The sequence below is a fragment of the Eleutherodactylus coqui genome, chromosome 3 (genome assembly GCF_035609145.1).
Source record: "Eleutherodactylus coqui strain aEleCoq1 chromosome 3, aEleCoq1.hap1, whole genome shotgun sequence".
Taxonomy (NCBI): domain Eukaryota; kingdom Metazoa; phylum Chordata; class Amphibia; order Anura; family Eleutherodactylidae; genus Eleutherodactylus; species Eleutherodactylus coqui.
In genome coordinates, this window is record NC_089839.1 from 99,603,048 (window position 1) to 99,628,010 (window position 24,963).

The 24,963-nt window shown below is 40.2% G+C and overlaps 1 protein-coding gene across 2 annotated transcripts; it reads right to left on the bottom strand.

Annotated features, from left to right (window-relative positions):
• Window positions 1–1,415: 1,415 nt before the first annotated feature.
• On the bottom strand, window positions 1,416–23,476 carry LOC136619788 (opsin-5-like). Of its 2 annotated transcripts, XM_066594548.1 has the most exons (7): window positions 23,411–23,476; window positions 23,201–23,333; window positions 17,183–17,388; window positions 11,602–11,701; window positions 7,955–8,059; window positions 3,523–3,746; window positions 1,416–1,953 (listed from the first exon to the last, which is right to left on the bottom strand). In XM_066594548.1, exons 2-7 carry the CDS (start codon window positions 23,319–23,321, stop codon window positions 1,501–1,503), a joined length of 1,209 nt encoding a protein of 402 aa, XP_066450645.1. In that variant the 5' UTR covers window positions 23,322–23,333; window positions 23,411–23,476; the 3' UTR covers window positions 1,416–1,500. The 2 variants fall into 2 exon arrangements, with proteins under 2 accessions (XP_066450645.1, XP_066450646.1); XM_066594549.1 differs by lacking the exons at window positions 23,201–23,333; window positions 23,411–23,476 and adding an exon at window positions 20,595–20,665.
• Window positions 23,477–24,963: the final 1,487 nt, after the last annotated feature.

Genomic DNA, 24,963 nt, shown 5'->3' on the forward strand with positions numbered 1-24,963 from the left:
TTGTTTTCAATGGAGCCGCGGCTGCTGCCGGCGAATCCATTGAAAACAATGCTCTGCCGGCTCCCTGCATTCTTTTTCAGGGAAGGCCTTTACATATAAGTAAAAAAAAAATTAAAATTGAAGCCTGGTGTCTACATTATACCCGATTCCTGTGCCACCTCCCCTTACTGTGACACTTATTTAATTGTGTGATGCCAAACAAGTTCTGCTCTGTAGGGTGTATAATACATGGCTTGGCTTTCCATTAAATAAAGTAAAAAAAAACTACATTTTTTTTTAATATGGCAAAGCACCAAAAGACTTGGCCTAATTTTGGAGCTGTATATGTGAAAAAGGATATCTGTAAAGCTGGTGGGCTTAAACATATTTATTACCCATGAAATTGGTTTATCTTTTATGTCTTAATACTTGTCTGAGAAATATTTCCTCCTTCTTATTGCAGTGGGATTCATTTGGTATAAAAAGGCAAAGCATATTGTTCATCATAAGGGCGGCTTCAAACGGACGTATTTATGTGTGTGGTTTTGCGCACACAAAAAGTGTGTGTACAAAACATAGAGAACAGAACACATTGATTTCAATGGGTTCATTCTCATTTCCTTTTTTTGCATGTACATTTCTCGCGTGTCAAAAAAAGGACCTGGTCTATCCTATATGTGTATTTGTGCACCAAAGGATCCCGTAGAATTCTATGTGAGGTGTGCAAATGCATGCAATACTTAACATGAACAAAATGCTGCACAAATCACATCTAGACCTCATTAAGATAAGCTGCCTTTTAAATTAAGGCAGGGGGGGGGGGTGTCACACGCGCATATGAACTAGCCCTACATGCGCAAAAAAGTACAGTTCTTCGCGCAATCAACCTCATTCACTGATCACGGCTTCACACGGGAGTATGTGCAAAAACTGTCACCTCAGTGCAACATATTTGCCTATGAATGCGGTTGGTGACATTGATTTTCGCGTGTGTCTGCGCACAGTACTGTACTTTTTGTGTACGAAGGGCCAGTTCACATACGTGCGCGACAGACCACTTGCGTGGATTAAAAGGCTGTTTAGGCTAATGAGGTCCAAATGTTTTCTTTTCTCCGTGGTTTTGCGCAGTGTTTCGCACATCCCCATGTGTATTTATGCATTTCCCATAGACTTTTATGGGAGCCTTTGCTGCGCAAAATGCATAAAGATAGAGCGGGTCCCAATTTTTTTCTGGGGGTGCGAAAAGCACACGCAAAACACACTCATGAGAATGGACCCATTGAAATCAATAGGTTCTATCCTTATGTGCAAATTTGGTCATGTGAAGAAGCCCTGAGGATTGCGTATTTGCGCATACGCTCATCTGAGGCCGCCCTAAGGAGGGTGCTCTACCAATATGACCTATCTATAGATAATACATGAGAAATAGCCCAGTATTAAAGGAGAACATACAACCAAACAGCATACGTTTATTTTTGGCTTAAGAAAAGTGCTGAATGTTAGGATTCCGTTTACAGCGCTTCATAATCGATCACATTGATAACTAGGGTTATCGGGGCCTATGTCTAGATGACAGTTGTAGACATCTTTCATCTCCAGTGGAGGGGTGTTGGTAGGGCTTCCCACTCCAGAGTCTTGACTTGGTACTGCTTGTCCTTCTGGATTTTCATTACATTTCTCTTGGACGTATTGTGGAACAGGTTCCTGTTTGTGCTTTAGACGCTTGAAACGTTTCAGCCGCACTGGGTCCTTCCCCATCTTCTGTGTGCATGGAAGCAATATGCCTAGATCCTTTCTGAACTTGGAGCTCATCCCAAAGTAGATCAGGGGATTATAGAAACTTGCAGATTTTGCAAAGAGGCTTGCTAATATGCTAGTAAGACTGGGCACGTGGTAGCCACATGCAGACCACATAGATATAACAGCATATGGGGACCAAGCAATTATGAAGGCCGTACAAATCACGGTTGACACCTGAGAATAGAAAGATAAATACATAATTTAGACCTTGAAAGTAACTAGTAAACTATAATGATAACCTATTTATACAGCATCAATGTATCCTGCAGCACTTTTCATATCAGAGGGTCTATATACAGACAAAATCAAACACTGAGGGTGGTTTCACACGGGCGGGAAAATCCCCGGATTTTCGCCTGATGCGATAGTTAAAAAGCAGTTTATGAAACCAATGATATTCAATGCTTTCCTTCCCATTAGCGATGTTTTCACTGATGCGATGTTGAGAGAACAAAACAATCGCAGCACGTGTGATTTTTTTATCTCCCGTGTTTCCCTATGGAGCCTTCTTTTTATCGCAATGCAAGTTTGTGCGATTCTATCGCAGGCGGCATCGATGCAATGCAAAATTATTCTTTAAAAAAAGCATTGCTGACGCTCAAAAATTGTCGGAACAAAGACGCAATTTTTTTTTGGCGGCACAATCGCAATTGCCCATGTGAAACTAGCCTAGGGGTTTTGTCATTAAAACGAAAACACCATCTTTCAGCTGGGCCTTGCCTTAAAAAACAGACAAGGATATACTCACCTATTGTGGGGCCCTGGGATACAGCTAAAAAACCCTGTAGGTATCGGGTATATGGTTGGGCATAAGCACGTGACCGCTGGGGCTAATTAGAGAACACAATGTCATTTCTGCAAACTCCTGGCATCATGTTTGCCCGGATATGAGCATTGATGCCAGGTTCGCCAACAGTGATACTGCAGCTTCTGGTTGGCTGCAGCTGTCACATGCTTCTGCCCTGGAAGTCCCCACCGATACTGTCAGGGGCTGTCTGCTGCGTCCCAGGGCCCTAGGAGGGTTAGTATATGCTTTTTTTTAAATTACTTTTCGGCATCAGGAGTAAGAATTTAATGAAAAAATTACTTAAAGAATCTCTTTAACTGCCATACTCCACACTTTGTAATATTCTACAATATGGTTATTAGCCAAAGCAAAATGCAACAAAGAGTTTCTTTCTCTAGTGCAACCAGTTGCACCATGTTTTAATTGGACTGATGAAGGTCTCATCAGAAGAACTGCACGAGATCAGCCTATTGTTGAAGGATCTTTGTAAAAAATGGACTATATAAAAAGTCAATCATTTAACATTTTTTAAACCCTTTGTAATGAAGCTGGATCAACAAGGTATGTTCACCAATGACCTTATAATCGTTCAAGCACTGACTACCAAAAACCTAACAGAAATGACTGCACAAAATTACAACAGGTAATATGATTTTTTTGGACCATGTACCTGAAAACTAGGCTGAAAACCAAAATATTTCATATTATCAGAACTGCTAGTTAGTACAATAATCTAACAAAGAAAAAACTTTATGCAAAAGTGCAAAATAGTATCTTGGCTGTTAAACAGCGTTGTTCACTCTGGGTGAAATATTCTCATGAAAACTAGACTTACTGGGAACATTAGATTCTGGAAGTAATAACATCTCACTTTATTGCGTATTTACTATTTAGATTGTTGGCTGGGAGGGAATACTTCAGGATTATTACAAGAAACATTGTATCGTGAAACATACCCTAGTTACATCTCTTTCCATCTTCCTTTGTCTTTCTGATAAATTTCCTTCCGTAGTCAAAGCACGGCTTGATTTAACAGTGTTAATTATGGAAACATAGCAAAACACCATGACCAACACAGGTAAGAAGAAGCAACAAACAAAAATGGACACAATATATGCTTTATAAATTGTGGAAAAACTGGCTTTGCTCCAGTCAATTTCACAAGTCCCATACATGCGATCTAAGAAAAAAAAAAGAAAATGTACAATTAATAAATCAATCCAACTAGAATTAGTAGAATTTATATTATGACAAAAAGATATTTCCAGACAATATTGAGTTGTCAATTGATGACAATTGACAAAGCTGTAGTTTATCCCCATTATTCAATGTACATAGTTCATAGTTGTACACAAACGTCCTTCAACTTATGTTTGAAGACATTTTCTTTTAGGTTCTTGTCTTCTATCTTTTATCAAAGGTGCACCATAGGTTTTCTCCACATCTTATACTACAGGTCAAAAGTTTTAGAACGTCTCAATTTTTCCAGTTGTTTTTAACATTAACACTGGTCAGGTCCAGAAAATAATGTGAAATGGTTCAAATGTTTAAGTAATGAAAAAACATAAAAATATTATGAAATTTTAACCTGAAATGCAACAAAAGTCTTAATTTATGATTTTAACCAAAGGGCTTTTTTCAGGAAAGACACCAAGGACAGCTGCTTTGAAGCACAAGCACAGAAAGCAAATTATAGTTTGAAATTGGATGCAAACTATTCCAACAGGTGTCTCCACTTTTGTAGATTACTTTCAAACCCTCTGATTCTATGTAACCTGTGATGGAATGGACTGCATTATAACACCCTCTAAGGCCTTAGTCACACGGGTGTTTTTTGCAGCGATTTGCGGATCGCATGACGGATGCGCATCCGCAAATCGCGTGACCGGGGCCGAAAAATCGCCCGAAAAAACTGCTCCTAGCCGCGTTTTAATAGAAACGGGCCGGAGCTGTCCAGCGCATTTAATTCAATGGAGCCGGCAATACAGCCGGCTCCATTGAAAGCAATGCGCTGCGGGCGATCTCACAATGAATTTTCGGGAAGGGCTTAAATATATAAGCCCTTCCCTGCAATTCATCCAGAAATGTGTAAAAAAAAATATATATATATACTCACCTGGTCCCGGCAGACGGAGTTCAGCCGCGGTCGGCGGCAGTTCTCCTGAACTGCTCTCTGTAGTATTCAGCAGCCGGGGATTTAAAATCCCCGCCTGCTGAATGAACTGCCTCTGATTGGTCACAGCCTGACCAATCAGAGGCAGCTCTCACTCACACCCATTCATGAATGACAGCTGAGAGCTCCCCCTGATTGGTCCCTGCGCTGAGCCAATCAGAGGCAGCACTCACTCACCCATTCATGAATTCATGAATGGGTGTGAGTGAGAGTTGCCTCTGATTGGTCAGGCTGTGACCAATCAGAGGCAGCTCATTCAGCAGGCGGGGATTTTAAATCCCCGGCTGCTGAATACTACAGAAAGCAGTTCAGGAGAACTGCCGCCGGCCGCGGCTGAACTCTGTCTGCCGGGACCAGGTGAGTATATATATATTTTTTGTTTTTACACATTTCTGGATGAATTGCAGGGAAGGGCTTATATTTTTAAGCCCTTCCCGAAAATTCATCCCGCGCTCGCTGGCAGCCCATTGCTTTCAATGGAGCCGGCTGTATTGCCGGCTCCATTGAATTCAATGGGCAAACATCATTCTTCTCTGCCACAGCTGTTACAGCTGTGGCAGAGGAGAATGATTTGTCTAGTATATGTTGTCAATGGGGTCGGCGCTGCTGCCGCCAGCCCCATTGAGCGCATATAGAGAAGAGAACAGAAATCGCAGATCGCAGATAGGTGCGATCTGCGATTTCTGTTCTATAATTTATCGGACGAGCGCATAAAAAGCGCTCATGTGTCCGATACCATTGCAAAGCAATGGTTTTATAAAATCGCCGGACGCATGCGCATGCGCAAATCGCGCGAAAAAACGCCCGTCTGACTGAGCCCTAAGGCAGGATTTGGACAGTTTTGCTCTTCAGGACACAGCACATAGCTATTATAATGGCAAGAAGAAGGTAATTAACCAGATAAGACAGACAATTATAACTCTTGTACAAGTATCAGTAAAAAAGCCACTGCTAAGATTACAAAATAAAAAAGACTTGCCTGGGCCAAGCAGCACCTCCAGTGGACTACTGAAAAGTGGAAGAAGGTCTAATAGATTGATGAATCAAAATTTGGTACATCAAGCAGGGTTTTTGTACGCCATCAAGCAGGTGAAAGGATGGTTCCTGAGTGTGATACCAACTATTAAATATGGAGGAGGAAGCGTGATGGTCTGGGGATCTTTTGCTGGATCCAGAGTTGGCAACTTGCTCAGAGTAACTGGCACACTGGACAGAAAGAGCTACCACAGCATTTTGATAAGCCATGCCATACTCTCTGGATTACACCTAATTGATTAGGGGTTCATATTGCAGCAGGGCAATGATCCAAAACATACTTCAAGGTTATATCAGAACTACTTTAGAAGACAAGAAGACGTTGGTAGGCTTTAAAGAATGGAATGTCCTACATAGTGTCCAGACAAATCATATTGAACCTGTTTGGGAAGAACTGGACAGAAGGATGAAAGTAAAGCAACCTTCAAGTAGCAGCACATTTGTGGGAACTTCTGGAACGACATTGGAAAGAAATTTCTGTACAATATCTGAACGCAATTGTATAAAGAATTTCTAGATTGTGTAAAGCTGTTATATCAGCTAGAGGGGGCAACTTGAAGAGTTAAAAATCAAGATTTAATTTGGTGAAACAACATTAATCCATTATTTTTATTCATTGTAACTTGTTAATTTGTTCTATGCATTATTTCAAAGTACATTTAAAACATGAAATTTTAAGAATAAATTAAATCTGGAAAAATTAAGGTGTTCTAAAACTTTTAACCGGTAGTGTACTAGTGCTTGGTACCTTTCCTCAACTTTGCCCAACAGAGGAGTGTGTAAAAATTACTTTGGATGAATCTGGCACTAGGAAGATCTCCCCAAAAATGTTATGCAAAGGTATTTGCTATAACCCTGATGTAGTATACTATAGAACAGGCCAATATAAGGTCTACTAGATGCCCAAATGCCCAAAAGATCTTAGATCTTAATACTTGTCTCAGAGCTGTTCGCGATTCTGAAAGACAAACCTGAGAGAAAACATTGACAAGTTTAATATGCTGGCCATTTGCTTTTATTGGACTAACTTTTCCAACTAGCATGTTTCTATATACTAGTTATTCCCTCTAGTAGAGACCTGGTATTCTTCAGGTCTACTTATCTATTACACTTACCTAAATGAGGTAATGGAGAAACAATCCATGGAGAAAAGTTATGAAATAAGACGTAAAAAATTCTCATACTTTTCCTTCACTCTATTGTTGTAAATGGCCAGAAGAAGGTCTTGGTCTGGCAGTGATGCGTTGCCTGTATTTTAATAAAAGATTAATTTCCATTCTGCTCTGGCCTTCCTTCAGTGCGCTTAGATTTTTCTCCTATACCTCAAGTCCCTGCATGGGAAGGGTCTGTGATATCTGGCTGCTGCTGAGTGCCCTGCATTTATACATGTTGCGCTTGGGCACAGGAGGTACCATTATTCTTAATTGGTCATGTTTTATCTGTATAATAGCCTGACCCTATGCACTATGTTGTGCTGTTTTGTCTAATTTCTCAGACATTTACCTATATATCTTTTGTGATCTTCCAGGGTGGACATATTATCACCGTATCGTTTGGATGCTCTATTTTATTCAGACTAGTGTCCCATACCTATAAGATTCATACATCTTTTGTCATTTTTCTTTATACTTACCTCTAGCATCCATACAGACCCGACATCAGCCCATGGCACACTCGGCCAGGATAGGGAATAACTTTCTGATTGATGGGGGCCCAACTGCTGGAGCCCCACTGATCTTCAGAACGCGGGTCCTGAAGGTCTCCACATGACTGAAGCAATGATTGAGCATGTGCCCACTGAGATAGCCAGGTACTTGAACTCAGCCCTATTGAAATAAATGAAGCTCTGGTATGCATGCGATCACTGCTTTATTCATGAGAGGAACTTTGCAACCCCTATTTTCAGGATCTTGAGATCGGGTTCCTAGGATCAGGGGGGTCCTAGGAGTCAAAGCCCTGCTGATCACACGGTTATTCCCTACCTTGTGTATAAAGGCTAACTTTCTATCTTGGCACAAACCCTCTTAGCACAGTTATTTAGGAGGAGGGCACATAATTAATCATATATATATTTTTTTACATAAATGTAAATTCTGTGCTTTAAATTCTAAATTTTGTCTGAAATATTCTAACCCATTATCATTTGAAATCATTAGTAACCCTGCTTACAGGCAACTTACCTCTATAGCTTCCCCAACCTAGTAAAGGAGCAACTGACCAGAACAAAGCTGCAATCCAGATGAGCACCAATGATATTGTAATGCTGCCATTGCTGATGCAGCTTGCTGTAGAATATAACATACAAATTATTTATATTAATATGGTGAAAAATAATTAAAGAGCACATCAATACAAAATTACAAAGACAGACTTAGTTCAAAATGGATCCTTTTGGTCTACTCTTTGAGGTCAATATCCCAAGGGTGAAAACAAGCAAGGTGTGTCATTACTGTAACATATTTCTATACCCTTCTTGTTCTAGTGTGCTCCAGCAATGACCCTGACACAGTTCATCTAAAGGTACACTACAGAAGCAATGTTCAAGGTCATCAAGGTGATGAGTTCACTGACTAGCATGAAATTTATGGCTGTTCTTGAGTTTAATAAAGGATTGCAATGACACATCTTGAACTCAGAATAGCTTAAAATAGTTGGCCAACAGCTATTTCATACAAATCAGTCGAGCATGCATGTTTATTTCAATGGGGAGAGGGTCACAAGTCATTTCTAGACACATCTGACTGAGAGAACAAAGGCTCAACATGTTGAAATCCAGCATGCCCAATTCTTGTTACCCTCAACATCTCCTGCCAGTGGACAATCAGAGGATCTGCACCTATCATTTAATCAGTGGACAGTTCTACTAAAATATGCAGGTCAGCCAATTTTCATATAAAATGAGGTCACAGAGGTCAGGAAGCGTATTGTTTCTCCTTAAGGAGAGCACCTAGAAGGTATGTAAGGAGACTTATAAGGCCATCCATGCTACTCTGGGAAATATGCAAATGGAAAGATGGAACAATACCTCTGCAGCGCCACCTATTGGAAGGCAGCATTCCTGCAGGTCAATGTTAAACTTTTTAGACAAGTCTTGTAACAATGACTGGAAATTGTAAGCCAATGCCAGAATCCGTACCCATACAGCTGTTTTAGGGTGATTGCCCCTCATCAGTGTGCAATAGACTCCTTTACACTGAGTGGCAAGTACCCTGAAACAGCTGTGCTGTATGCTCAGAGCCAGTCAGATCTCTCCCTCTGGTAGTATACCTCCCCAGTGGTGTAACGATCAGTAGTGGAAGGTGTCCACTCATGTTCAGCGCAGCTGAATAGATAACTTTCTGTCCTGTTAATTGCTCCAACAAGCCAAAGGCTTCTTAAATCCTTTAGAAGATATTAGGCAGCCAAACGATGTCACTGCATCACATGGCCTGCACCAGGGCAAGGACATTAGGCACCAGGAAGAGGACCCAGTCACTCTTCTTGGTATGGGATTAGAAGGGTTTCAGTGCATGAGCACAAGAAGAGGTACTGTTTTGTAGGGGGCACAAAGGGAATTAATATTCTGTGGGGGCACTGCTACAGAGTGGCGATACGAAGGTAGCATTATTACAATGGGGAGGCACAAAGGGGCATAATTACTGTTGACTACACAAATGGGGCATTATTCTGTGTGCAGATATAAATGGGGCACTATCGTTGTGTCTGGCACTAGAAAAGCACTTTAACTGCGTTAGGCTCTAAGAGGAGCACAATTGCTGTGTGTGTACTTTTATTACTGTGTGGGGTACCAGTAGTTTTTCTTCAGCATCATTTATACAGTCACTATGTGATGGGAATAGGTGGTCATGATGTGGCGGTATTATTAGTGGCATTATTTCTTAACTATAGGACTGTAATATTTAGATATCTATTAGCATACATAGAAAATTATTTTATAGTTATGTTGTCTTTGATTAATTTGCACATATTAAAAATTTGCCCTAGGGCCCATAGGACTATAGCTATGCCGTTGCTCCTCCTCTTTCACAGCATGAGTCTCACAAAGACAGAGCCAAGGTGGATATGCTGAATAAATTTTGAGGTTTTAGAGAGCCGGCATGCAGGGAATAGTGAACTATAGGCTACTGGAAGGGAAGAGGCATTGGGGTAAAACAGAAAGAGGTGACACAAATTAGATATTAGAAAAAAAACGTTTTGACAGTAAGGCCTTAGTCAGACGGGCGTTTTTTCGCGCGATTTGCGGATCACATAACGGATGCGCATCCGCAAATCGCGCGAAACCGGTGCCCGAAAATCGCCCGAAAATCTGCTCCTAGCCGCGGTTCATTAGAAACGGGCCGGAGCTGTCCAGCGCATTGCATTCAATGGAGCCGGCAATACAGCGGCTCCATTGAAAGCAATGCGCTGCGGGCGAGTGTGGGATGAATTGTCGGGAAGGGCTTAAATATAGAAGCCCTTCCATGCAATTCATCCAGAAAAGTGTTAAAATAAAAAATATATACATACTCACCATGTCCCGGCAGTCGGAGTTCCCCGCGGCCGGCCTGCAGTGGGTGTGAAGGGGGTGTGAGTCAGACCTGCCCCCTGATTGGCTCAGCGCTGAGCCAATCAGGGGGCAGGTCTGACTCACACCCCCTTCACACCCACTGCAGGCCGGCCGCGCGGAACTCCGGCTGCCGGGAGCAGGTGAGTATGTATATTTTTTTTATTTTAACACTTTTCTGCATGAATTGCAGGGAGGGGCTTATATATTTAAGCCCTTCCCGACAATTCATCCCGCGCACGCCGGCAGCCCATTGCTTTCAATGGAGCTGGCTGTATTGCCGGCTCCATTGAATTCAATGGGCAAACATCGTTCTTCTCTGCCACAGCTGTTACAGCTGTGGCAGAGAAGAATGATTTGTCTTCTATATGTTCTCAATGGGGTCAGCGCTGCTGCCGCCGGCCCCATTGAGCGCATATAGAGAAGAGAACAGGAATCGCAGATAGGTGCGATCTGCGATTTCTGTTCTATAATTTATCGGACGAGCGCATAAAAAGCGCTCATGTGTCCGATACCATTGCAAAGCAATAGTTTTAAAAAATCGCCGGACGCATGCGCGTGCGCAAATCGCGCAAAAAACGCCCGTCTGACTAAGGCCTAAGGGTGATGAATGAGTGGAACAGGATAGCACAGGAAGTGGTGAGTTCTCCTTCAATGGAAGTATTCAAACAAAGGCTGGACAGACATCTGTCTGGGATGATTTAGTGATATCTTATATTGTAAGTTGAATATCATGTTTTGCAGGAAAATATAAAGAAAAAAATCAATTTTTAAAACCATTTGATCCAGTCCTTATTTTATATTTGACTGTTAAAGGCGTTTCTGGATTTCTGTAAATAAAATGCAATCATTGTATAATGAAAAGTTTCGCAGTTTTCAAATATACTTTATATTACAATTTGTCATCTGTTGAAATAAACAACCTCCGGAGAGATTTGCTGATGTACTTTGAGTGCATTGACTGGATTGCCTGGACTGGATTCAGTTGCATCCACTTGTATGATCTGTATGAATTTACAGTCTCTGAATATAGACATGCTCCCATTCTCTGACATATATGAAGTATAACAGAAATTGTAATAACTTTTTATTATGCAATTATTTACTTTTATTTGCATAAAACCCATTTAACCTAAGGTGTGAGCAAGGCATGTAACAGTAGGTTTCAGCTATTGAGACCCCCACGGTTTAGTTTCGGTCGTCAGTAGAGAGGAGGTCTTGGATCTATGGAAATTAATGTCAATTTCTGAAAGGCTAAGAGAACACTGGCACTTTATTGCTTACCTCTTTGTGGATGACAACCTTTAATATAGCGAGTGACACTAATGAGAGTAAGTGTATTTATACTGGCCAGCCCAAAAAGAAGTGTAAGAAATCCATCCACCTACAAAGAAAGCAAAAAATAGTGATTAGTGGAATAATAGGTTTGTGTCAGTATCAGGCTGATTTCACAAAAATTATTGTGAATCGGGGCAGGGACAGACGATTCCAACTCCCATTAAAGTCAGTGGTGCTCTTGATAACAGTTAGGCACTTTAGCTATGGATTGGCTGCATGCTGACTACTGCAGCAGGCATTATGGGAAAGTGAATTTTCCAGCAATTTTCGCTAAATTCAATTTTGCTAAAATCAGGATGATTTAATCACCCAGCAATCCAGATGAGCATCACTAGCAAAAAAACATGAACTTTCTGATGTTTAACCAGTCAATATTTTTAACAAACCTTACTGAGAACTATACCCCTGCATAGTTGACCTGTTGGTATATCCATACACAAACAACTACATGATAAAAGAAAACGCTGCTTTAATAAGGCTATAGCAGATTAAGTATCATTTCTAATCCACAATTATACCATAAAGAGATGTCATTAGTCATTGTGCTTTTGCATGTCACTGTATTGTTAAAGTCACCAGCTGCTATGTTCTTGCAGTCTCCAAGAGAATATGGCCACTGGTCCACAAGGTTCAAGATTTCGGTTAATTTTACACAGACGAATGCGAAATCAGGCCATGAAGCTTGGGCTGATATCACGCTTGGGAACGTGCGATTTGCCCATGGAGGAAACGGCAAGTTTTTCCCACAGTTATCAATGGGAAACCTTGCATTGCATTGCATTGCACTTGCATGCACCTCGCACACAGTGCAATGCTTTTGCTAGCCCCATTGAAAACAATGGGCAATGCATTCAGAAGCAATGCCTGCGATGAGGAAAAAAATCCTCATATCTATGACCCCATTCAAAAGAATGGGGTTCATATTTGTGCGAGATTGGTGTGTCTTGCAACGCACAAATCTTGCACAATTCTTTCGATAGTGTGAAAGCAGCTTTAGGTAAGTATATGTTTATATTTCTTACCAAACAGGTAAGGTAGGAGGAGAGTAAGATGTAGTCGCATTGAAAAGAATAAAAACGACTCAATACCCAGATTTCATCAAATGTGACCACTTTAGGGCTTAAAGACATGGGCAAGTTTTTGTCCCGTTAAGCAGCCATGGTAATCACGGCTGCATAATGGGAAAAACAAAACCATTGATTAGTTATACTATGCGCGGAAAAGGTAGGGCAAGACCTATTTTCTCGCAGTTTTTTTTTAAACTCTTGCACAATGGGGCAGAGTTTGAACGGCCGGAGAAAAAAACAACTGCTCCATAGCGGTGAGCGTGGTTGCATGTATTGGCCATCTGAAACTGCCCTCACAAAGATTTTTAGAAGTCTGCTAGGTACAACCTGATGTGCAATAGCATGCACGTATCATTCTCACCAATAGGCATGAACTTTGTTAGGGGATTTGTACACATCAATGTATGCAAATCAATATAAATCTATCCATGGCTTTTTTCTTGGAGGTCATATTTAAATTTTGCATTTTTAATCCAATTGCCAGTAGGAACAAGATAACAAAATACATTTAGGACACAGTTATTTTTCCTTAACATGTATGATTCATCAGTATGCCAAAAGGCAGTTGACATCATCCCCTGTTGATCGCTTGATAAGAAATCAGTCATAAACTATCTCAAGAGACCATAAAGACAGCTTCCTTTTCTAGTTAGATCAAATTTCAAATGCAGAAGCAAAAGCCCCAAGCAATGAGCATTTGTCATTTTCATATAGAATGGTCTATGACATCTCTCATCTAGTAAAAAAAATATATATCATATTGTCATTAATCTATTACTATGAGGTTATCCCTTATAGCTTGGGATAACTATTACTGCATGCAAACAATTATGACATGCTCTTTGTTGTAAGTGTTTACAATGTTATGGGAAGAAACGCAAAGTCCTACATCTGGCAAGAAAAATTTAAAAGGCACATACAGAATGGGAGGAACTGGACTAAGCAGCGGCACATGTGAAAAAGACTTGTGTGTACTAATAGATCACAGACTGAACATGAATCAACAGTGTGATGCAGCAGCCAAAAAGGCAAACACAATTCTGTGATGTATTTAGAGAAACATAGAGTCTAGATCACGTGAGGTAATTATTCCCTTCTACTCTTCCTTAGTCGGACCTCATCTGGAATACTGTGTCCAGTTTTGGGCACCCCACTTTTAAAAAGACATAGACAAACTGGAGCAAGTTCAGAGAGGAGTTACCAAGATTTGGGGAGCGGTCTGCAAATCATGTCCTATGAGGAACGGTTAAAGGATCTGGGAATGTTTAGCTTGCAAAAAAGAAGGCTGAGAGGAAACTTAATAGCTGTCTACAAATATCTGGAGGGCTGTCACAGTGCAGAGGAATCAGCCCAATTCTCATTTGTACAAGTAAAGACTAGAAGCAATGGGATGAAACTGAAAGGGAGGAGACACAGATTAGATATTAGTGGAACAGGTTGCCACGTGAAGTGGTGAGTTCTCCTTCAATGGAAGTCTTCAGAGGCTGGACAGACATATTTCTGGGATGATTTAGTGAATCCTGCACTGAGCTGGGGGTTGGAACCGATGACCCTGGAGGTCCCTTCCAACTCATTGATTCTATGAAGTTGCCTATAAGTCACTCTTTCAGGTAATGTTGGTAATTTGTAATATCTTACTCCTATTTTGAAATATAATTGCATAAAGTTATAGCAAAAGTCTATTTACATGGACTACATGTGCTTATACTATACTATATGTGTCGTGGTGTATGTACTATATGCATGTGTACTGTACGACACTATTTACAGTGTCTTTTCTTTTGATATTTTGTGCCAGATCATTGACAGAACTTCCGACTGGAGGTTCCAGTGCAGATGTGAAAGCAGCCTTTCTAAAGTATTTTAGAATACACAAAAGTTTTAGTTTTGTGTATATTTCTTGTCCGAAACTCCACCAGTGTTTCTTGGACCCTCCCTGTGCCGTCTACTTGTGGATGTCTACTTGATGGAGTATTGGCCTGCAACATCTATTGGACGTATTGGATTTTGGACATGGTGGCCTACCCTTAAGGGTCTGGCCTCCTGTGCCAATTAAGTCCCCTATCACTATTTTCTTTGCTATTGACGCATTTACCCTTAGGCGCTGTCCTGATTGTTTTTTGTCCTTGTGTGCCTTTTGAAGTATTTATGGCTGCTTTATTTGATTTGATTGGAGTGGTCAATTTCATTTGGGTGACTGTAGAATTGGCTTACACAAAATGCCTTTTTCCCAGCCAACATAGGAAGCATGTTGTAAATCCCTGCTAAATCCAATTTATTATATGGACAAATATGCCAATTATTACAGTGAAATTAATGTAATCATTGCCTTCATTTTTTTCATCAATACATAAAATATTTCACTTTGCTCAATGCTTTCCACTTTGTTTCTATTTATTTCATGGCAGTTGTCATTGAAAGTTTTACCAACATTTCTCGCCTAATCCCTTTTTAACAGAGTTAGGATGGATTGAAAACAGATTGCCAAAGTAGCTATTGTATGTCAACTTAGTCTGCAGCTCTAATCCTTCCATTATCTATTAATAAAGCTGCTGCACAAGTCACAGAAACCACATCCGATTTTTTTGTCAATTGGTTTTTGCTGAGTTTTCTTTCCTACTCAGTAGTAAAGAGTGCACTTTATTGTTCCGTAATCAAAGACATTTCTGTTGCTGCTTTCTAAATAATTAACCAGTATCTAAAATGTGCACCTTGTAAGGAATATCTGTAACATTTTGGCATTGTTAAATGGCTTCTAAGCCTTGCTTGTTTGACTACAGCAGCTAAATTGTTAGTCAAGTATTCATGGCTCCATATAATATTAGTAAAACACGTGTAATACAATATTACATCGGAAATCCAGTCAAAGATGATCTGTTGACATGTCAAGATTTTAGAAGATCACATTGACGAAACTTATAAGCTTAGGCTAAATGATTCCAGAATCAAAGGGGTGCAGCTCCCTATTCCTTTACCTCAATCCTTTTGGTCGTGATCTAAGATTTCAGTTACTTGATATATCTAACATAGTCTTAGCAAGTTTCCATTGGATTAAAAGGTGATGCACTTGTATATAATATACTAGTATACCTGATGATCAGCCATAACAATACAACAATTAATTGAGGTGAATTACATTGATTATATCATTACATAGGCCTCTGACAAGGGGTGGGATGCATTAAATAACAAGTGAACAGTCAGGTTTTGAAGTTGATGTGTTGGAAGCAGGAAAAATGTCGGGCAAATGATGCCTGACACTCATCCCTGTGTGTCCTCATTCCCGTGCTATTGCATGGGAGCTAGTAGTGCTGGCTCGCTTACAGAGCGGCCAGCAGGGGTGTCGGGGAGGCTGCAGGAGATTTCTCTCCTTGCGCTCCCTTGCCTCACTCCATCGTCTATTGTTTATGCAGCATAAACAATGGACGATGAGCTGAACGATCATTGTTCAGTACTGAACGGCCGCTATGTTATGTCAATGGAGAGGGGCGGGGGAATGCAGGGAGAGAAATCTCCTCCAGCCTCCCCGCTGTGAGCGATATGAGCTCCAGTGCAGCAGCATGGGAGCAAGCATCTCGGGGACGAGTGTCAGGCATCTTTTGCCCAATATTCGTCCTGCCTAAATGGATCTTTAGTGTAAAGATCTGAGAGACTTTAAGAAGGGCTAAATTGTAATGTCTACATCAAATCATTTTTTATTGTAATGTCACCAGGTCAGATCATCTTCAAAACGGCTGGTCTTTTGGAGTTTTCCCACCAAGCAGTGGTTAGCACCTAGCAAAAATGGTTCAAGAAAGGGTAATCAGTGAACTGGTGAAAGGGTCATTGATGTGCATCAGGAGCAACTGGTAGCTCATCTGGTCTGATCCTACAGAAGAGCTACTGTAGCACTAATTGCTGAAAAAGTTAATGCTTGCTATGAAAGAAAAGTGTCAGCTTATGGGTCTGCGTAGCCGCATACTGCTTAAAGTGCCTATGCTAAATTCTGTCTGTTGACGAAAGTGCCCACATTGGGCATGTGGGCATCAGAACTGGACCATGGAGCAGTGGAAGAAGATGGTCTGGTTTAATGATTCACATTTTCTTACATCATGTGAGTGGTTGGGTGTGTGCTTTGCCTACCTGGGCAACAAGATGGGAAGGTAAGATGGTGGGAAACATTGTGTCCTGATATTTATGTGAAAGTTACTTTGACTTTTCTCAATAGTTAATGTTATTCCTCATTGGCGCATATGTTAAAATTATATTTATATTTGATGTGCTTCACATATATCTGCAGACAACCAACAGCTGTCTATTATTACATTTAACTAGTCATAAAAATGAATTTTGATTAAATGTGTTGCTACTTGATCCCTAATACTTCAAAGGAAATAGGAAACCTAACAGTATAAAATACTTCACTGACACACGTTAACAGACTTACTAGGGACTCTTAGCACCATGCTTTCCTTTCTTACCTGGCATGTCCATATGGAAGTAATAAGAAAACCATCATCTCTAAAAACATTAAATATCTCTATGATGCCTCTGGAGTAGCCAAATACAGAGATACTGGCATCTGAAACTGCCAGGTTAAAAGTCAGATAATCTGTGGGCAACAAATTTTTTCTCTGCTTGTACAAGATAAAAATGACAATACTGTTTCCAAACCAGGACATCCACCCTGAAAAGGAAAAAATACATGTTAGAAGAGAAGTAAAAATGAGTAGTATAAAGAAGGCAATGAAAGTGTCAGATGGATTGAGCCGCTGCAACATGTTTTGTAAAATGCGAGCAATTTGTGGTTTAGTTAGGGTATTGTTTCAACGATGGGCATCTACTTCTGCAGTGTTGTCAGCCATAAAAAAGCCTCAAGAAATAAAGGCGATGCTTCCAGATTATCTTTGTTAAACGGTGGCAGAAGAGATCTGATCATGTGATAGACTTGTAGCATGTATCCTGGCTCCAGAAAACATTTTCCACATGTAAATGACTTCATGTGGAAGACATTGTTGTAGACCCGGATAAAGAGTGCAGGAAGGAACCATTGTGCAAAGTTGTGAGCTGTTCTGGTGGAACAGGTAAATCGAGTATTTTGAATTTACCACCAGAGCACCACATTTTTCGCCATTCATCTTTGTATTTAAATGTACTACAATGTTCGCATTGTTTCTCTATTCAACCAATCAGAAGCAACTGAGATTGACCATATTGGCATTTTGAATTGTAACTGAAAGCAGCAATACACATATCAGCCTAGATGGAATCATAAAATGGTAGAGTTAGAAGGGACCCCCAGGGTCATTGGGTCCAACCTACTGCTCAATGCAGGATTAACTAAGTCATCCCAGACAGATGTCTGTCCAGCCTCATCAATTAGCATATTGTGCCTGCTGAGTCTGAAGGTGGGCCTGAGTCCACTGGGAAGTCTCTGCTGTTCATCTATGTCACTGAGTCTGGCATCATGTCTCAGTCTGCTGGGGAGTTTCACTAGCTCACTGTTGGCTATGGTGAATCTGGTCAGTTTGGAGGTGAGCTTGGGTCTGCAAAGAGGTTTTGGCAGTTCAGGCAACAGACATGGGCTTTGCCACAGGAGACTTTAAGAGCTGGAGCCTGGTCTAAAGCCTTCCAAAGCGCCTGATTTACCTATATGACAAAGTTGGTGCAGATTGGTCTAGACTTCAGTTCATACACATATGCGTGACATATATTCTCTTCAGTATACACGCATATATGTAAGGTATATTCTCCTCACCGCATACACATATATGTGAGGTATATTCTTCTCAATATAAATACATATATGTGTGAGGTGTATATATGTAGATGTTTTGATTTACTTCCGTACACAGAGCCCCTGTGCCTGTCGTGAATAGTAGGGGGACAGCAGGGTCTGAGCAGTTGGCGACAACTAGCAGCAGAGGCTGCAGTCGTGCCTCAGTCTACTGGGGAGTTAGAGCATACAAATTTTTGAATATTTCAAGAATGGTAAGACCTAGAGAGCTGAGACCTGGTCTTAAACCTTCCAAAGTGCCTAATTTACCTATGTGGCAAATTTGGTGCACATTAGTCCAGTCGTTTGGCGGTGCATAAAGAACAGACAACATGAATTAATTTATATATATATATGAAGATAATCACGTAAGACCCCGTTCACACTTTGGAAATCCGATCTCTCGTACACTTTTTTACTAATAGGATAATTAGATCTTGGGAGAAGGAAAAAAAAATTGTAAGGGAATATTAGATAACATTTTTCTTTTTGATTACACCAAGATCTATTATTTTTGATTTAAAAAATTATGCTCAGAATATTGGATCACCAATTTGATTTACAGGGGGACTAAAGGGCCATTTACATGCAAAGATAATCTTTTAAATGATTGAAAAATTGAAAGTTTTAGCAATCTTTTTGCATAAAGTGTTAATGGACACTAATGTCCATTAACACTTTATCATCTTCATTTGCATGTAAAAGAGCCTCCGGGAGCTGTTTGCAGAGTCCAGAGTGTGATTAAACACATGCTGGGCTCTGCACACAGATGCACTGTTCTCATCAGGGCTGCTGGCAGAATACAATGTAATCTCCGGCTCCCATGGAGAACACAGTATGCGTCTGTTGAGAGATACTTTATCTCTCTGTGGCTGAAGAATGGATTTTAAGTTCACCTCACCTCAGACGAAAAGTGAACAATGTTTTGATGTAACCATTATCGCTCTGGACTCCACATTTCCTCACCTTTGATTCTCATTATGTAATTTATGACCCTCAAAGATGATGGCAAGTTCTTTTCAACTTCACCTGAACATAATGACTTTTGTTTCATGAGTCAGTGTTAATCTGAAATGTCCTGGAGTATTATAAACCGGAAAATGAAATCTACATCAGCTCATGTCTGATGTACATTTGCTCTATTATTTACGCCAATTTCTGTTGTAAATCATAGTAATTCAGTGACTCCATGGGAGCCCAAATTCCTTCCACCAACCCCTGTCCACTTTTTGGGGGAAACTGGCAAGAGTGGTGTGAAATTAAAAAAAGTTGAACATTCTTGCATAAAAAGAGCATGCACCAAATGTGTAACTTTTTTCTACCCAAACTGGCCAAAACCAATTCTTTCCCCCTCAGATGTCTATCTTCTTATACCTAAGGATCAGTCACACAGGCGTATCGGCACCCGTACACCGGCGCCAATGCGCCCGTGTGACTGACAGTTAGAAGACGGTAGTACCTGAAGACGGACGTCTCTCTCCAGCGCTGATGAAAGAACACATGACCGGCAATGAAGCCGGTCACATGTTCTTCCTCCGGCGCTGCAGAGAGACGTCCGTCTTCAGGTACGGCAGTCTGCTACCTGCAGTTACACGGGCGCCGATGCGCCTGTGTGACTGAGCCCTAAGGTATAAGAATTATTCTGATTACAAACTACAATTTAGCACATGATTATAAATATACACTTGCAAATAAATGACCAATGCTGTAGTTTTAAATTGGTGATAATTACTGCCAGTTAATTTAAATTTGTATAGTCAGGGAAACTATTCTAGTGGTCAAATGATATAAACAGAGTATTTTTCAGCACACTAATGAACTCTCAATTCCAGATTGTTACAAAGGAAACAAAAGCTGTACAATGCTCTTTGTACAATTGTTTGCAATCATCAGTACAATAGAATCAGGTTAGATAAGAGCAAAATTACAGTCAACAAACTCAGATACTCAGATGACATTACATAGACAGTATTCATGTGTACACTTCTACTACTAGAGCTGGGGAAAAGAAGAGCAAAACTGGGGAAAAGCAAAAGAGAAGCTATAAGTTATAGAAATCTGTATTCTTCTTATAGGACCAAAAACATAAGTCAGACCAAAGTCAAATCTAAAAACACTTATATCCATCAGATCCTTATTCTCATCCATAGCACACTATTACAGGAATTAGGAGGCTTTCACACAGCAGTTCTACACATGTTCAGGGTTTCCATCTCAGAGTTCTATCCCAAAGGACTGAAACGGAACCTTGAACAGAACCTTAGGCTAAATTGTGTCACTTTTTTAAGTGGATAGAAAAGTATGGTTGACCACATGCAAAAGCATTGTATGAATGCCTCCTAAATATTGGGCACTAGTTTATCAGTCTAATGCCTGAATAAACTCACAGTGACCTTCCTTTTATCCTGGTCAGAGGTGTCAGTACATTCTCAAAGCATATGAAGTGCACCACTGAAAACCATTTATCCATCCATGACAAATACATAGCATCTTCTAATACTTAAAGGGGTTGTCTCGCGGCAGAAAGTGGGGTCATACACTTCTGTATGACCATATTAATACACTTTGTAATATACATCGTGCATTAATTATGAGCCATACAGAAGTTATTCACTTACCTGCTCCGTTGCTAGCGTCCCCGTCGCTATGGATCCGTCTAAATTCGCTGCCTTCTGGCGTTTTTAGACGCGCTTGCGCAGTCCGGTCTTCTGCCTGGTGAATGGGGCCGCTCGTGCCGGAGAGCTGGTCCCGCGTCGTCATCGTAGCTCCGCCCCGTCACGTGTGCCGATTCCAGCCAATCAGGAGGCTGGAATCGGCAATGGACCGCACAGAGCCCACGGTGCACCATAGGAGAAGACCCGCGGTGCATCGTGGGTGAAGATCCCGGCGGCCATCTTGGAGAAGGAAGAAAGAAGTCGTCGCAGAGCGGGGATTCGGGTAAGTAATATATATATATATTTTTTTTTTAACCCATCCTTTGGGTTTGTCTCGCGCCGAACGGGGGGCCTATTGAAAAAAAAAAAAAACGTTTCGGCGCGAGACAACCCCTTTAAGAGAGTATTGTGCCATCATTAATACTAAGGAATTAGTTTATCTATCTACATATATATGTATACAGTATATATAGTATACATGTTGAAATCTTTTAACCTTGTTCAGTTTGGTTCTGTAAAATGCTTGATTGCAGGTGAAGTTCGTTACGCAATGAGATTTAGTAATTCCATCAGTGTACATTATGTAATCCTACATGATTGTAGTGAATCAGTTTGCTGCTCAGTCATCCTGACACTTCCACTTGCCTTAATGACAGATCTACTTGTACCAGACCCTGGTAATGCTTATATTGCACTTTGGCAGAGAACCATCAGGGTCTGTATGTACAATGAATAGAAATATATAGCAACTTTCTGCCTGTCTGCAGGCATCCAACAAACAGTGATATCACTTAAAACCTTCATTTAAAAAGAATGTAACAATAATATAAAAATATTTCCAATTAGAAAAATCAGAGATAGATAGTATTAAAATTACTTTTTCAAAACATCAAAGTTGCAAGCACTGTATAATCAACATCCTGCAGAGATGGATGAATGGATGAATAGATAGATAGATAGATAGATAGATAGATAGATAGATAGATAGATAGATAGATAGATAGATAGATAGATAGATAGATATGAAATAGACATGAGATAGATAGTTAGATATAAGGTAGATAGACATGAGATAGATATGAGATAAATAGATTTAAGATAGATAGAAGATAGATAGTTAGATATGAGACAGATAGACATGAGATAGATAAACATGAGATAGACAGATATGAGATAGATAGACATGAGATACGGTAGATAGATATAAGATAGATAGTTAGACATGAGATAGCTAGACATGACATAGATATGAGATAGATAGATAGATAGATAGATATGAAATAGACATGAGATAGATAGTTAGATATAAGGTAGATAGACATGAGATAGATATGAGATAAATAGATTTAAGATAGATAGAAGATAGATAGTTAGATATGAGACAGATAGACAGGAGATAGATAAACATGAGATAGACAGATATGAGATAGATAGACATGAGATACGGTAGATAGATATAAGATAGATAGTTAGACATGAGATAGCTAGACATGACATAGATATGAGATAGACAGATAGATAGATAGATAGATAGATAGATAGATAGATAGATATAGTAACAGTTTGTAAGGCCAAAAAATGCACATGTCTATCCAGTTCAGCCTATTACCTCCCAATGTTGATCCAGAGAAAGGCAAAAAAAATAATGAGGTAGAAGCCAATTTTCCCCATTTAAGGAAAAAAAATCCTTTAAAAAATCTGGTGATCGGAATAATCCCTGGATCAAAAATCCAGATAGATAGATAAATATAAATAGTATGTGAGGCCGAAAAAAGACATATGTCCATCCAGTTCAGCCTATTATGCCAAATGTTGATCTAGAGGAATGAAAAAAACCCAATGAGGTAGAAGTGATTTTCCCCCATTTAAGGGGGAAAAAATCCCTACTGACTCCAATCTGGCAATTGGAATATTCCCTGGAACAACAACCCAGAGAGATAGATAGAATGATTTTATGAATTCAGGTTTTACAAGCATACGTTAAAACTAGATCATTATATCCTTCTTTATGTGACTTGCACAGTAAAAAGTAATGTGTAATAATTCTGCGTTCTATAGACTGTACGTACCTAGAGAGAGTAGATAGATGCCTATTATCGTCTCCCCTTGCTCTGACAGTGGATTTTCTTTCTGTGGTAGGGTCATGTTGTTGTTCCTCCATGGCGCTGGCCGTGGAAACTGTATAGACATTTTATGCTTGTTCTAAATTAAAATAATAAATCAACTATAAAATGGCATGAATGAGAGAGTTTTCCTTCTGTCCAGCATTTAGCACTTACTTGTGTCTTGCATTCCAAGATTAACAAATTAAGGATGAAAATCTTCTCAACAGACAAGGAGCAGTGTAAACGTTTGACCCCCTCCTCCTCTTTCCCTAATCCGGGCTATAAATACATCACAGTATGTCACTAAATAGCATATATAATAGATAGGTTTACAGACATGTGTCTACTGTCATTACTGGATATACCTTAAACGGAGACAGGGTAACCAGGTCATAATCACAGGGTGTGCTTACTTTAAGTACCATTAGCCTTGTTAATATAAATGACAGTATTTTACAATTGCAAGCATAGGAAGTAGTATAGTCAAGTGTTTTTTGGGGTGGTGGGGGTGGTGGTGGGGTTGATGGGATAATTATGTCTGCTCAGAGCTGTCTGCAAAACAGATGGCAAAAACCTAGTCATAGCCTGAGTACACGGGAAGGCTTGAACCTACAATGACAATGGTTTATGGCTAAAGTAACATTACAAGGTACTTCCTGAACTGCCCTAATTGAACCCACAACTAAATGGAGCACTCGCCCTGAAAAGGGTGACCCCACTGATAAAACAAAGCAAAGTTAGAAACAAGGACACCTGACCACAGGCTTTTGAACACTGAACAGTGAATACTGAATACACAGCATTAAACACTGAGCACAGAATACTGACCAGAGTACTACTAGCACTCCCATAAATCTAGAGCTAGTTCAAGAACCCCTCCAGAAAACCTAATAGGCTGATTGAGGAGATAGGCAACCCGGCCACCCTATCAAAAACATTACAGGTAGGGAAATGTCTCTCCCACAATGTTAGGCATCAAATTACACTGCACCTATGCTGACAGGCACATCATGTGGTTCAGCGCTGATGTCGTAATTTAATACCGGACTTGCTCTTATACCCAGAACTAGTTGGCACCTGAAGCGCCATTAATGGGGAGAGTAGGCAAGCCTATGGGCAAGTTTCAAAAGAGCATTTTCCTATTTGTGATTTTGCAATATTCAAAACACATACAAAAGTATTGAAATTCATGCGGTTCTTGACTCTGGTTTTGTTTTTAGAAGTTTTCATAATAGACAGTTCATAAGAGTCCAGCAGATCAGATTACCACTAATATTGAGATCTCTAACCAATTGGTTCCTGTTTGTATTGGAGAAATGGTCACGCATATACACTACCGTTCAAAAGTTTGGGGTCACCCAAACAATTTTGTGTTTTCCATGAAAAGTCACACTTATTCACCACCATGCGTTGTGAAATGAATAGAAAATAGAGTCAAGACATTGACAAGGTTAGAAATAATGATTTGTATTTGAAATAACATTGTTTTTACATCAAACTTTGCTTTCGTCAAAGAATCCTCCTTTTGCAGCAATTACAGCATTGCACACCTTTGACATTCTAGCTGTTAATTTGTTGAGGTAAGCTTGTGAAATTGCACCCCACGCTTCTAGAAGCATCTCCCACAAGTTGGATTGGTTGGATGGGCACTTCTGGCGTACCATACGGTCAAGCTGCTCCCACAACAGCTCAATGGGGTTCAGATCTGGTGACTGCGCTGGCCACTC

What these genes read in the sequence shown, in the direction of transcription:
- LOC136619788 (XM_066594548.1), bottom strand. Translation starts at nt 23,321, where the DNA reads ATGTCTATACAGTTTCCACGGCCAGCGCCATGGAGGAACAACAACATG. An exon ending in AGGTTGGGGAAGCTATAGAG is followed by an intron (nt 3,747 to 7,954) that starts GTAAGTTGCCTG and finishes TTTTTTTCTTAG; the next exon opens with ATCGCATGTATGGGACTTGT. An exon ending in TGGAAAGAGATGTAACTAGG is followed by an intron (nt 1,954 to 3,522) that starts GTATGTTTCACG and finishes TTCTATTCTCAG; the next exon opens with GTGTCAACCGTGATTTGTAC.